The 15,748-nt window shown below is 38.0% G+C and overlaps 1 protein-coding gene across 2 annotated transcripts in view; it reads right to left on the bottom strand.

The window, feature by feature from the left end:
* The window catches only part of GLIS3 (GLIS family zinc finger 3), a 506,199-nt gene that overhangs the window by 90,782 nt on the left and 399,669 nt on the right, over positions 1–15,748 (bottom strand). For both annotated transcript variants that reach the window (XM_036856374.1, XM_036856376.1), the window contains one exon: positions 13,805–13,915. In XM_036856374.1, coding sequence (XP_036712269.1) covers positions 13,805–13,915 — 111 coding nt within the window. The remainder of the gene's footprint in view (positions 1–13,804; positions 13,916–15,748) is intronic.

Genomic DNA, 15,748 nt, shown 5'->3' with positions numbered 1-15,748 from the left:
ACGGAGTAAAAAGAATCAAAACAGAGGGGTCCCATATTTATATATGATAGAAAAATATATGGAAAGATACGCAGCAGTGTTAAGCCACTTTGATCAACTATATCACAACTCTGCTACTACCTGGCTTCTATATATCCCATAGCTGAGAGTCCCAAATGGGAATTATTAGAAAAACGATTGCTGGAAGTAGGGTGAGAGAGGACAGCAAGGCCTAGCATAGGAGAGAAGACAGCAAGAGAGCCCACTAACTAGTCAGGGAATTCAAGATTCTAATGTTACACTAACTCTGCTACCAAAAACACTTGTAAACATGATTATAAAAGTATGTTTTGAGAAAGTACAAAGAGATAAGGCCCAGAAAAACGGAAAAACAGAAAGAAATCCATACCTCAAATTTCAACAAGGCAAAAAAAGATAAAGTCTAGAAATGCAACTGATAACCAGAATGCTTAAACTTCACGCTTGGAAAGATTCTAGAAATAATATAGGTTCGTGAACACTTCAAGAGAAAGTAAGTCAACAGGAGCTAGGATGGGGTTATTGAGAACAACCAGAGAATCCTCATTTCCTTTTTAGATACCATTAGCTGAAAGCCACACATATAATGAGCCTAGATTACAACAACTTATTTAGTAAAGTCTCTCACGATAGCATTTTGGAGAAGACTGAGAAACCTGGAATTGATGATAGCCCTGCTGGATAGATGAGCCACTGTATCTAAACAATATTGATTAACAAAAATATGCCAACCTAATTGTCTTGTCTCCTTTCACCCTAGATCCCTAAATCATGCCCCACATTACCACCATAATTATCTTTCTAAATCAGAAATCTGACCACGATCTACCTTTAAACATCTCAGTATGATATATAAGGCCCTTTGACATCAGTTCCCTGTCAACCTTTTCAGTTCAGTGCTGCCTCAATAGCCAATAAATGACACTGATGGTCTCCCGTGACCCTACCTGAAACTGTATTCTATGGCACAAATGAAAGGGAGAGAATAGAAAGGTATGCAATCTGTATGCTAAAAAAATCTGGAAGCTGGGTAATAAGTAAAAATTGTTGGTAACAGGAATATTAATGCAGAATTTCTGCATACATCAGTAAGGTCATTGATGGAAACAAAGAAGCATACTTGGAAGACAGAACTAGAGCTCCTGTGTGGGTGTTCCAGGAAGGTAGATTTTTGACTTAATAATATAAGGAATGTTTGGACATATTAGACTTGCTAAATAACAAAAAAAGAGATTGTCTTAAAAATCAGAAAGCTTAAGATTTCATGAAGAGTCGTCATGAATATCTTTTGGAACTTTCTGAATGTGATTCCCCATGCTGGGTTCCAGGGAAGATGAGGATCCATTTAAGGACTCTTATAATTCTAATGGACTGCACCTGTGCCCACAGCTGGCCCCTATAGTGGCAGCACAGCAAGCACCCATCCCCAAAAGAAGAAAAGCATCTTTCTATTCCAGTGAAAAGGACAGCCCTATCGAGGCAGCGACTATCTGTAGTCCTTTAACAGTTACTTAAGAGTTAGTCCGGACTCAACAAACAGTGGAAACAGTGAGCATTTAAGATGTCACATGACACTTTGCTAGAGTTTATAAAGAGGGGTCTGGATTGCTGGGCGGGAGAATAATCTTTTGCCAAAACGTTCTGTGGAATGCCAAGATTGCAAACAGTACGTCAAGACTTAACGGACGGCTTTGCGTTAGGCAGTATTAGCTAATTCTGGAGCACATTCTGTAGGTCTTGTAGGAAAACAGCATAACACCTTTGGCATCATACTTGGTTCCCTTTCCACTTCTAAACTTTCTCATTTCTCAGAAACAAACTAAAGAGAGTAGAAGTAGTAATAAAAAATTCATCCTGACTCTAAAGGCCAAAAGAATAAAATAAGATAATGTATACAAAATGGCTCTGAAATGTTAAAGCATTAAATGTGGGCAAAATAAGGTTATCACCATCACTATTAAAACAACTGAGTCACAGAGATTGGATTCCACTTGCTGAACAACTCAAGAGGTTCCTTGCAGAAGGCTCAAAGATCTATTCGTCATGTTCCCCTAACTTCTCAAGCAAGAATCCAAATAAACCAGCTGAGGCAGGAAAAATCTCTTCTCCCCTCAGAAAATTCTTGCTATTATCTGACTTTTGCCTCTGTACACCACTAATAAAAGCCAGTTTCCCCAGCAGAAATAGGGGACGACAAGGCATTTTGCTCTTTATTGTAACACCTTCTAACTCCCACCACCGTCGCCACAGCTATACCTCCTCCAAGGATTGAGCTCCGTCTTGTGCAGGATTGCAACAAGCACTGCACACGTGTTTCCTCACTAGTAGCTACCACATACCTACGGCACTGCTGTTACTGTCCAGATTTCACAAATAAGAGCAATTTAGAAGAGGCAAAGTCAGGAAACAATCAAGGTCTATAACGGGCATAAAAGTAAAACTCTTCTGCATGAAATCTATATCCATCCATCTGCCATTCACGTAACAATACCTATAGGAAAACTGACAAATGGCAGGAATTTTCAACCCAAAGACATGGATTCTCTCCAGTAAGTTTGTCTGGTTGAGATTTTAAAACAGACAAACATGAACACAAACGTGTTTCTAGTATGAAGAAAACACAAAATGGATATATAAACAATTCACAATTATGTCATAATCTCAGTTTCCATTAATTGTTTTTAAGCAGCTAAAATCTCCTTGAGGTAAAATAAATTAATGGAGAACTCTGGAGCGGGGAAAACCAAATCACTAAAATTTCAACAACCCTTGTCTTCTCTCTTAGAAACACTTAATGGACAACATGATGTAATTCTAGTCGTAACAGCTAACCTTTATTGGCCATGTATAACGTATCAGTCACCATGCTAAGCATTGTACTGTCATTATTTCATTTACTATAATACAAACACACTGTATTAACAAATATTATACGACACAAACTTATGACAAAAATGACTGAATTAAAAGTTAACATATGATAAATTTCTATGATTCTGTAAATTCTCTGATATATAACACAAAATACATGTTTAAAAAAGGATCTGCTTATTTGCTTAAAGTATAATCCTCTTGTACTCTCTTAGCATAGTATCTATAAATTAATTGGCATGAACAAATTTGCTTTGAACCATCACTGGTATAAGAAAAGGGAGTAGAACCAGTATATCCAATAATTAATTTCCTTACGTTTTCCTAGTTAATAATCAATTTGCACTAATATAAATTACATTTTGAAGTTTACCATGCCTCATTTTTGTGTGTCTAGTGTCACCTTCAAATAAAGTAGCCTCAGTTAAATTTTAACATAATGAATTTTAGTTTCTGGGTGTGATGGTCAGTTTTGTTTTTTTTTTTTTTTTTTTTATGGCTGTGTTGGGTCTTCATCTCTGTACGAGGGCTTTCTCCAGTTGCGGCAAGTGGGGGCCACTCTTCATCGCGGTGCGCGGGCCTCTCACTATCGCGGCCCCTCCCATTGCAGAGCACAGGCTCCAGACGCGCAGGCTCAGCAATTTTGGCTCACGGGCTTAGTCGCTCCGCGGCACGTGGGATCTTCCCAGACCAGGGCTCGAACCCGTGTCCCCTGCATTGGCAGGCAGATTCTCAACCACTGCGCCACCAGGGAAGCCCTGATGGTCAGTTTTATGTGTCTGCTTGGCTAGTCTCTAGGCCCTAGTTATGCAATAAAACACTAATCTAGGTATTGCTATGAAGGTGTTTTTTTAGATGTGATTAACATGTACAATTTTTTTAAACATCTTTATTGGAGTATAATTGCTTTACAATGGTGTGTTAGTTTCTGCTTTATAACAAAGTGAATCAGCTATACATATATATATATATCCCCATATCTCCTCCCTCTTACATTTCCCTCCCACCCTCCCTATCCCACCCCTCTAGGTGGTCACAAAGCACCGAGCTGATCTCCCTGTGCTATGCAGCTGCTTCCCACTAGCTATCTATTTTACATTTGGTAATGTATATATGTCCATGCCACTCTCTCACTTCGTCCCAGCTTACCCTTCCCCCTCCCCTCTGTGTCCTCAAGTCCATTCTCACATCTGCGTCTTTATTCCTGTCCTGCCCCTAGGTTCTTCAGAACCCTTTTTTTTTTAGATTCCAAATATATGTGTTAGCATACGGTATTTGTTTTTCTCTTTCTAACTACCTCACTCTGTATGACAGACTCTAGGTCCATCCACCTCACTACAAATAACTCAATTTTGTTTCTTTTTTTTTTTTAAACATCTTTATTGGAGTATAATTGCTTTACAATGGTGTGTTAGTTTCTGCTTTATAACAAAGTGAATCAGCTATATGTATACATATATCCCCATATCTCCTCCCTCTTACATCTCCCTCCCATGCTCCCTATCCCACCCCTCTGGGTGGTCACAAAGCACCGAGCTGATCTCCCTGCGCTATGTGGCTGCTTCCCACAAGCTATCTATTTTACATTTGGTAGTATATATTAGTCCATGCCACTCTCTCACTTCGTCCCAGCTTACCCTTTCCCCTCCCCACGTCCTCAAGTCCATTCTCTACATCTGCATCTTTATTCCTGTCCTGCCCCAGGTTCTTCATAACCTTTTTTTTTTTTTTTTAGATTCCATATATATGTGTTAGCATATGGTATTTGTTTTTCTCTTTCTAACTTACCTCACTCTGTATGACAGACTCTAGGTCCATCCACCTCACTACAAATAACTCAATTTTGTTTCTTTTTATGGCTAAGTAATATTCCATTGTATATATGTGCCACATCTTCTTTATCCATTCATCTGTCGATGGACACTTAAGGTGCTTCCATGTCCTGGTTATTGTAAATAGAGCTGCAATGAACATTGTGGTACATGACTCTTTTTGAATTATGGTTTTCTCAGGGTATATGACCAGTAGTGGGATTGCTGGGTCCTATGGTAGTTCTATTTTTTGTTTTTTAAGGAACCTCCATACTGTTCTCCATAGTGGCTGTATCAATTTACATTCCCACCAACAGTGCAAGAGGGTTCCCTTTTCTCCACACCCTCTCCAGCATTTATTGTTTCTAGATTTTTTGATGATGGCCATTCTGACTGGTGTGAGGTGATACCTCATTGTAGTTTTGATTCGCATTTCTCTAATGATTAGTGATGTTGAGCATCCTTTCATGTGTTTGTTGGCAATCTGTATATCTTCTTTGGAGAAATGTCTATCTAGGTCTTCTGCCCACTTTTGGATTGGGTTGTTTGTTTTTTTGATATTGAGTTGCATGAGCAGCTTGTAAATTTTGGAGATTAATCCTTTGTCAGTTGCTTCATTTGCAAATATCTTCTCCCATTCTGAGTGTTGTCTTTTTGTCTTGTTTATGTTTTCCTTTGCTGTGCAGAAGCTTTTAAGTTTCATTAGGTCCCATTTGTTTATTTTTGTTTTTATTTCCATTTCTCTAGGAGGTGGGTCAATATAGTCAATTTTTAATACAATCAGCTGAAAGGCCTTAAGAGCAGAACTGAGATTTCCCTGAGAAAGAAGAAATTTCACCGGTGGACTGCTCATCCAATCCTAGAAGTAAGAACTCTGGAGACATCTTGACTCTACACTTCACCCCTGGCATCCAATCCATCACCACATCCTGTCCACTCATTTTCATCTCAACTGCCACTATCCTTGTCCAGGTCTTCATTAAATCTTGCAAAAGTGCATACCATCCTAACTGGTGCAATTGCTTCAGACTCCTCCATTAACTTATTGTACCCTCCCCTCCATACTTCAATTCACCATCTGTACAATCAGACCACCGCTTGTCGAAGTCCTGCTTTAACATCTCTAGTTGCCTCAAGGGAAAGGAGCCTATCTTACCATTTTTGTATTCACAAGCATTTATCAAAATATCAGACACACAATAAATGCTGGGTAAGTAGGAGTCGATCCCCCAGAACATAAGAAGCATAGATTGCTCTTAGTTGGGCAAAGTTTTGGGGGGCATTATAATTAAAGCCAGGTGAAACAGTCACTAGGCATCCTGCATTTCTTTTGGCTCAGAGGATCTTTTTTTTAACAGCTTTATTGAGGTATAATTGAAATACAAAGAACTGCACATATAATAATATGGACAACTTGATGAGTTTGGACATATGCAAACACTCATGATACCATCACGGCAATCAAGGTAATAGACACGTAACACACCTCCCAGAGTGTTTCCTTGTGTCCCTTTGTGGGAGTTTTTTGTTTTTTTTTTTTCCTTTGGTCATCAGGAAGTCTTAATTTCAGAGAATCAGTGAAATCTATGGAGCTTCTCCCTAGAAAAAGTCATTTTACATAATTTCTGGGATTTCATGAACTTCCTAAAACCCACTCCTCCATGTATTCCCTTATGGTCCATGGATCCCAGGTTAATAACCTCTGAATAGAACCAAATGTCACAGGTTCAAGTTTGATTTTAATCCCCTCTGGTTTGGGTCTCAGCTTCCTTTCCCTCATTTGGATCTTTTTTGCTCCATCATCCAAACAACCATATGACCTAGAAAGATTAGCTATAGTCATCACTAAAAGAGGACTTCACCTACAAGAATATTCAGTTCTCACAAAGAAAAATATTTCCAAGGACACTGTTGTTCTGTTGTCATTCACAATAGACCGCCCTGGATTGTAGGTATGTGTAACAACACTGAAATGATTGCCCTTTCACCTCTGAGGCCCCGTGTTTGCCTTTCGAGATAGCTATGAAGATGGGGAAATGGAAAAACTAGGGGACCGTAACTTAAGCTAAGTCACAAAGCAATTCATAGCACTGCATAAAAGGAGCCCATACCGCCTGACGTCCAATCCAAACAGTACTCTGAGACATAGCCACCCGTCCAGTAACCACCATGAAAAGTTTTCACATTAGGCTTATCCAAGCCCTTGTGGGAAGTCAGCTGAAAATAAATCTTTAGAGCTCAGAGAGCCAAGACACAAACAAATAGAAACATATTACTCATGGATATCAAAGACAAAACTCAGTTGAATATGAAAAGGAAAGACAAGAGAGAACTAGCAGAGGAAGCAGTAATTGCAAGGGGAACCAGTACTTCAGAAGTGGAGACAGAGCCAAAACCCGAGGAGGGCCACGATGAGCTGAGTCATGATATTTGAGGACATTATGTTTAGGCAGCAGAAAGTCTGAGAAAAATGCTTCTATTCCAAAATCATTTTTATCAAGAATCCACAAAATCTAATAAGAGAAAAGGAAGGAGAAGCTTAGGTTTCTGTCAGTCAATGAATCAAAAAAAACAATTTTCTAGGAACAATTTCTATAAAATAGCTCACTAAAGCACCTGTCATACGGTCCTCATTCCTTACATAGTTGCCCAGAGCTGGGCCAAACACTCTTATTTTTTGTTCCAATTAAGAATTTTCAAGGGGGATAGAACAAAAACTACTTTGCCACATATGACAAAGAACTGTAATATAATCAAGAACAATGTAGAACTCCAAAGATCTCCCCATTTCTTTCAAATAATAGAATCTAAGACTTCACTCCTTAAGAATCTCTGTCAGTCACAAAGGAACTCCCAGATACCATGTTCCACAAGCACGCTCTGTGTGACTTTAATCACAGCATTTCTCCTACCATACCGAAAGCACGTATCTCCATGTCTTTCATTGGAATGTAATCTTTAGGAGGGCAAATTCAGATCTCACTTGTTTTTAAATCCCCAGAGCTGATGTAGGGCCTCACTTGCGCTACCTGTGCTGATTGCTCAGCGAACCACAAATGCTGACCATCTGAGTCGTTTTCTTAGGTGCGAGATAATAAGCTATGCTTTTCAATATCTGGCATCCAGTCCTTCTAATGCCACTGCAATTGAGGAAAGGCTGCCAAAAAGGTTAATTACAACAAACTAAGATGATCCTGACATCTACTGCTGTGCTCTTAGTTAGCACCAGAATTATTTAAAAGAAGCTCAAAGAGAAAGGTACAGCATTTTAACTTAAGCAGTGCTTTAAAAAATTTTTCAGCTAATACAGTTTTCTCATTTCTAAAGTGGTCATTTGAATGTGTTCCTGACCATCTCACCTCAACAGGTCGCCCTCTTTAATCTCCATATCAACTCCCTCACTGCTTCCTTGCCTACATTTATGTTACTTATTTTCTGTCAATCTTTTTATTGTTGCTGGACTTCATCAAGACAATGTGGCTTTATGAGGACAGAGAATATGTCTGTCTTATGCACACTTGCATCCATGGGTCTTATCCAATGCATGACACACAGTAGGTGCTTAATAAATATTTGTTGAATGGAATAAATGAAATTACTTGAGATTGTATTTCTCAAGTAATTTACAGAAGAGTAGTTCGATGAGATGCTCTAGAGGAAAAAGAAGACTGTTTTGTTGGCCAAGTAATTTTGAACAATGCTTAATGTTATTTTCCCTCTGGAATATTGGTACATCCAAGGCTCTGAGAACTCTTGCAAGAAGGAAACCATTGAATATTTTTCAACTCAGCATTTCCCAAATTTATATAACAAAAAACTTTCTAAAAGAATTATCAGATAAGATCCTAAAGATAAGGATCTGATAAGGTTCTAAAGAACGTGCTTTGAGAAACACTGCTTTAAGGGCTAAAAAAGACACTGGGCTAGGCTCAGAGATGCGAATATTTATTTTTCTGTATTCACAAGGCTGAAAACAGTTTCTCCATTATCTCCAGAAATGAACAGATGTTTTTTCTCACTAACTGTTTACTCTCATGGACAACCACCCCTACCCCTCCACTTTCCCACCCCCAAATGTGAATTCTCAATTCCTTTTTAAAAGCTCCAATCACCATGTAGCATCAAAATGTTCTCAAAAGCATAGCTGGCTTCATACTGTATCTACTTAAAATAGAAGCCTCCAGGCAACTGGTTTCAACTCCAAATCAGTATTATCAATCTGGGGTTAACGTGACTTTTTAAAATTTAAATTTAATTATTAGTTAACATCACTATTTTGAACCAAAATTGTTTGTTTTACAAAAGCATACCTAGCACCTTTCTTGAAATCCATTACCCTCAACTGAGACATCAAGACATTCAGGCAGGTAGCATGTCTCACCATCATTCTGAGGTGTAAAGTACGTAATTTGTCAGCAACAATTGTTAAAGTAGAAAACTTAATGTGACCCACTTAAAAAAAACACACACACTAGTGCCCTTTTAATGTCATCCCTGTAATAGCATCACCATTACTCAAATCCCAATATGATTTCCTAAAGGTGAGAGGAAGAAGGGGAGCTACCAGTACATCTTGAAATGATATATCTGTAATATGTGCCTATGACTGACATTCCATTGAGAGTTGGAATGATTTTTAATTTATTCCTGAGCAGGAAAAAAAGGAATGAAGGAAGGAAGGCAGGAAGGAAGGGAGGGAGGGAGGGAGGGGGGATGGAAAGAGGATTGTCAAAATCTGGGAAGGCCTCTGATTGTGTACCCCATTTGTATATGCCACATGCCACGTAGATGATGACAGAAAATAACTGATAGAAAAGTGAGCCTCACTAGCTCTTTTATACATGCTTTCATTCAGGGGAAAATGTATTTTTTCACATAGCTTTTTTAAGATTCCAACAACTGCACAAAGCAAGGTGAGCCTATGTTGTATTTAATGAAATTGTTTATAGTTTTGAGTACATATGGGGTGGTGGTGGCTCTGAACAGATTCCCAAGAATCATCAGTTCTACATGAAGAGAGTTGCATTAAATAAGCAGCTCTATTTTAGCCAGAAAGCTATATAAAGCTGTTCCCTAAGTAGGCAATATACATACGTGTTGCATTCACGTTATGCTTGCTTGGTTTAAAACAGCCCACATAGAGGTCACAAAAGTGAAAGTTATCAACCATGGTGGGTCAAAGGTGAATGTTTAACAAACATTTAACAAATCACACCCAAAGTCTGGCATCTTTGTGGAAGTGTGAAATGGACGAAAGATTCATGTCATCTCTAACTTCTGGCCCAGCATTCTTTGCATTCACTTTTAAAAAGTCCATGTTGGTAGCAGGCCAGAGTTGAAGGAAACCTCCTTGTTTATGGCACTTCCAAGGTGAAAATGAAAAATTCTGATAAAGCTCACAGGCTTGAGGAAAATTTCAAGTGGCTTATTGCCTTAGTTTTCTCTTATTTCAACACTCATTATCAGACAGAATTGAAGGACAGATTCTGTCTTTTGCTCTGCAAGCTAAATTCTATTCTCACTGGAGACCATAGCTGGTGACTTGAGTATTTTGCTGCTCATTTATCTGTGTAGCCCACTATTTAATGGACTCAAGATCTGCAAAGCACATTCGATGGAAGAAGTCTGCATGTCACCTGATGGGATGTGTGGGTGTGCACGCATTAGACAAAGAGAAAAGTTACGCTCTGCATGCAGTGAGCCAAATTATCCCAATTCTTTTGCATAGAGTTTTGTTTTTCTTCTTCTTTCTTTTCATAGCTTGAATAATATTAAGCTGAGATTTCAGGTTCTTGGTTTTCAGTAGGATCCAACAGGTGTGGGAAAAGGGCCACATGCCCATGACCATCACTTATGAGATCTCTACCCCTCCTAATAAATATTTGTCTTATGGGTGAGGATGTCTTGTCACTGGCCATGATTTCACTGTAGGACTTCATAAAGCTGGCCATGTTAAGACCAAAATAATGTCATTTAGTGTCTAGGGGGAGGCTAAAAAGAGGATTAGAGGCAGGCAGGCAGGGTATATTAAACAAGTCCATGACTAACAGGGTGTGACAGAAAAGGGTTTTATTCTTTTCAACAAAACAATTCCCTAGGGCTGGGACCATTACTCCACAGTGCCTTTATCACCTTGGAATTTTTATGGTTATTTCTGATGAATTCACATTTTTGTAAAGGCTTTTTGAAATGATGCCAGTTTTCAATTTTTAATTAAAGTCGTAAATAATCTTAATTCTGCCTTAAAAGGGTTATTGTTTCTTACTTTTTTTTATTATTGCTGCCAGGAAATATTTCAAATACCAAGCCCTGATGTGAATAGCACTTAGAACCTCTCCCAGGTCTAGTAACAACATTGTACCATGTAAATACTACACACCGGTATACCAGCACAAGGTTTGAAAATGTGGATTGATTGATTTCAGGTTTATTAGCACTGCTTTTCCTGGGAGTGACATTTCCCCTTTTTATTGGATGGAGCAACTTTCATCATTTTAATTTCCACAAATTAGTCCATTACAGATCCACACAGGATTTTTTAAATCTTCAGATTAAAAGGACAGGTTAAAATTTGGAAAGTAAACACAGTAACTTGTCACTAAGGACTAAGCAATGAACGTCAGAACGTCAGCCAAATCCAATTCAACCACTTGCAGGAAAAAGAGTGAACGTCAAAAGCTAAATCACTTGAAAGATAATACCTCATTTTACATAAGACAAAATTAAGAGAATATTGTAATATTTGACATTAGATTATAATACTGCTCCTTGAAAGTATATCCTTGTTATCTGGATTGCCTGTTGAAGGCTGTCTGCAAATTGTTTATAAATTTGTATTCTGTAGTCTTAAGATCTGATTTTTAAATTAGTGCTTCAAAAATCTTTCACATAATCAAAACTACTCTTCCTTTACAAAGAGGTTGAAACACACCGTGTTTGAACAACAGAAACCATTAGTAATTACTAAAAATATCCCATTATGTTTTCATACCTACTGTCAACCTAGGTTACCCTCTTAAGCTGAATAGCATATTATTGCTTACTTGTCTACATGTGAGACTTACATTCTGTCGTGTCCGTGACAGTTGTTATTCTCTGTGAAGGTGCTCTTCAATCTTACGATAGATTGGCTATTACAGTAAAACCTCATACATTTTGGACAACTTGGAGGTGGAGAATGGTCAGATTTAGGGGGAAGAAACTCTCAGCAAGAAGGTTTATTTATTTATTTTTTAACAAACACAACTTATTACTTCAAGTTTATAAGACATACACGGATAATGACAAAAACCATTAGACAATGGTCCTCCTAAACAGTTAACAGTATGCAACAATGGTGTGTTATTTTAAGAATATTAAGCATCCTCCTTACAACTTTATGTATATTATTAATTCACTTAGCAGTTCCTTTGCTGTTTTAAAATACAGGAACAGGGCTTCCCTGGTGGCACAGTGGTTGAGAATCTGCCTGCTAATGCAGGGGACACGGGTTCGAGCCCTGGTGTGGGAAGATCCCACATGCCGCGGAGCAACTGGGCCCGTGAGCCACAACTACTGAGCCTGCGTGTCTGGAGCCTGTGCTCCGCAACAAGAGAGGCCACGATAGTGAGAGGCCCGCGCGCCGCAATGAAGAGTGGCCCCCGCTTGCCGCAACTAGAGAAAGCCTTAGCACAGAAACGAAGACCCAACGTAGCAATCAATCAATCAATCAATCAATAAATCTTTTTAAAAAAATAAAAAATAAAATAAAATAAAATAAAATAAAATAAAATACAGGAACATATCCAATCCATGTTGAATGATCATCTATTATCATCTCTTGATAATGATCATCTGTTATCAGTTTATTGGGATTCCAATTAAAGAGACCTAACTATATTTATAGAGAAAAAAATAATTTTAACAACTGACTTACAAGAGTGGGTTTGTATGCCATTAAGAATATCTATTTAAAAAAAAAGAATATCTATCAAATCCTTCTGACTGGCCATTTTTCTAACTCACAGCAAAGAGGTCAAATTGTTTCCATATATGAGCCCTCAACTGGCATTGTGCTAACACCTCTCAAGGAAGAAAAATCTCAAGTAACAAAAAGATTATAGAGCATTTCCCAACATAAAAGCGTTAAATCCCTATAAATCATAAAAGAATGAAAGATTCTAGTTAACTAGAAGCCATGGTGATCTGAAAACCACGGCCATAGGGTTTAATCACACCATGGGGTTCAATCACTTGAAATAAGCACAGTCTTAAACTTCCCTTAAATTTGTTATGAAGGGCCCTTAAATGAATCAGGTACCCATCTGAACACAAATGAAACACTCAAAAAGCCAAGGTCAGGTCAACATATTTTCTGCCATGATCAGAAGATACTTTTTGGTCCAAAAATTTACAAACTCAGTTATTAGAAAATCCTTGAAAGGCAGTAAGCTCCTCGTTTCTCAAGGTGTTAAAGCACAGCATGGTCAACCACTTGCTGGAGATTTTATGAGGTCAGGAGAATAAGTCAGGTGGGTTGGCAGATTGATCTTTAACATTTCTTCCAAATCTGAGAGACACTATAATTTCTATGAACTTTGAGAGATGCACTAAGCCCTCATTGATGTCAAAGTAATTTTAGGTTCAATTCCTTTCTCAGACTTTCTTACGTAATACTTATTAAGGAACGTGTTTTTTTCTAAGCTTAAAGGGAAGAATGCTCTATACTTACCCTACCTGCTTCATCAGACGTAATTATTTTAGCCAATTGATATTTTATGAAAAAGCACTTATCTCCAGAAAGGGTTTTTGTTGTGCTGTTTTTCCCAATTCAATTTTCTTTAGCTATTTAGACTTAATTTTGTTACTTTCCAGTTTAGGTGACTTTCACTAATTTCCTCCAATTCCTATTATACAAACCCTCCCCAGAAATTCATACCTGGTTACATCAGTTATGAAAATCACAGCCTTGCTACTACTTCATGGACGACTTCTCTACTCAGAGTCTAAAACATGTTATACCTTGAGAAGTATGAGAATTACCAACGCCCCGCAGAAGCTCCCAGTACTGCAAGAGGAATTTAAATGTGCTTGTCCTGGCTGGATAAATTCTCTTTTAAAATTACCTTTTTCCTTGCTTGCTGATCTTTGGAAGAATGTGCCTTCACATGCTTTCTTAAGGAACTTGGGTCTGTGTAGCGTTTGGTGCATCCTGGAATTTGACAAGCATAAGGTTTCTAAATAAGAAAGAAAGAAAGAAACAGCTGTGGTTAAATCATAAAGGTAACTGGGGAAGGTTCACTCAAAGACTACCGACTTCAGAGCATGAACTGTTACCAACTGACTGATGTGAAATGCTACGTGATACTCATGCATTTTAATTAGAAAGCCCGGTAAGTTTGCATCAAGGCGAAGAGAAGAGTAAACTTTCAAGAAACAAAGAGATGGCTTATCTTTGAAGATTTTTAAGAGACTGCTACAGAATGCACTCTTACCACGAAACCTCCTGTGGCATTTTTCAATATGGAAATTATTAGTATCTTCAGTCATACTTACAGTTATGTTCCCCTGAAAACAATCTTTGGTACTGTCAGAAATTAGGAAACACATACTCTTAGAGTTCAGGTATAAAGAAGCTGTAGAAAAGTCCAGAAAAGACTGGGAATGTTTCAGAAGAAACCTGATTCAGAAAGAGAGAGGGAGAAAATTAAAAGGGAAAATTAGTGGAAAGTGAGTAAAAGACAGTAGGTTTCAAACAACAGACACATGAAAAATCAGCCAGAGAAACATTAATATTATTAGTAGTAGAGGAGTCCTGGTGTTAAGCCTGGGTTAGGTGAATAAGCCCTTGGTTGAGCATGATGAGAACACAAGTTTTGGCTACTCCAATTCCCCCATGAGCCTGAGAGATGTAAGGTGTGGAGCCTAAGGCAGATTCTAGAATCTTTTGTTTTTGTGTCCCTGGTAATTGGTAGATGCTAATTAGGAATGATGAATTAATGAATGAGAGCACTACACATTGATTCAAATTTTAGCAACTATTCCTATTGTAACAATGAAATTCAAACCAAAGGTTTGGGAATGCGGCTTTTAAGTTGTAGAATAAATAAAAACCTGCTTATCCTAAGAATGGAAAAAAATCACAAGATTAACCGTGTTTATAAGATGTATTAACAGTCACTCATCTACTTAGTATCTCATCAGGTGACATATTAAAGCTATGCCTGCATGAGGTGAAATGTAAGGAAGAGAATTAAAACCCTGTCTCTACAATAGAATTCTTGCTTTAGAAACCTGCTATTCTGTTGACCCCACCCCCCCCAAAAAATCAGATTTTTTTCCCTACTGTTTATATTTTGCTCCTGTTTTCATGCACTTGCTTGTCATTTTGTAGGCCAACATATATGTGGATTATATTATTTGCCCTGCAGGAAGCCATATATGTGATTCACTTTTTTTGTTGCTACTGTTAACCATTTTTGATTCCAAGAACAAGGTAAAGTCATGAATATATAATTTAGTTTGATACTCCAAATTTGAATTCTAAGTTTGATTATCTGATGTGTTTGTTCATCGACTGACTGATTGATTGAATGAGTAAATCACCCAGCAGCTCTTTTGCTCCCATAACACGCTGGACACTCTGTTACATATCAGGGATCTAACAATGAACAATGGATGAACCAGCCTCTCAATATGTCACAGTTTCTGCAAAATGATGAGCCAATTATGGGCTGAAGTCACTTGCCAAGGAAGTTTCCATTGGGTAAACAAAGGTTTCCTTTAACCTGGGAATCTTTTCTGGGTTCACACAGCTTTCTTGCCCTAGTCTTCCCTATCCTGCCCTGGTGTTATGGGGGCAATTAGTCAACATCTTTATTGGCAGTCATGCTGTGACCACATAAGCTCATGTTTTGAGCATTAGAGATGTTGCATGTAAAAATCTTTGGGAATATTAACGTGTTATATAAATCGATGCCATAATTATCACAATAGTCACCATTACTCGGGTTAGAAAGATAAGAAATGGGTAATGTCATCTTGTATTTGATTTTGAGATATCACTCTCT

Source organism: Balaenoptera musculus, chromosome 6 (assembly GCF_009873245.2).
Source record: "Balaenoptera musculus isolate JJ_BM4_2016_0621 chromosome 6, mBalMus1.pri.v3, whole genome shotgun sequence".
Classification (NCBI taxonomy): Eukaryota; Metazoa; Chordata; class Mammalia; order Artiodactyla; family Balaenopteridae; genus Balaenoptera; species Balaenoptera musculus.
The sequence above is the reverse complement of the archived record's forward strand: the minus strand, read 5'-3'. Positions and strand labels throughout refer to the sequence as shown.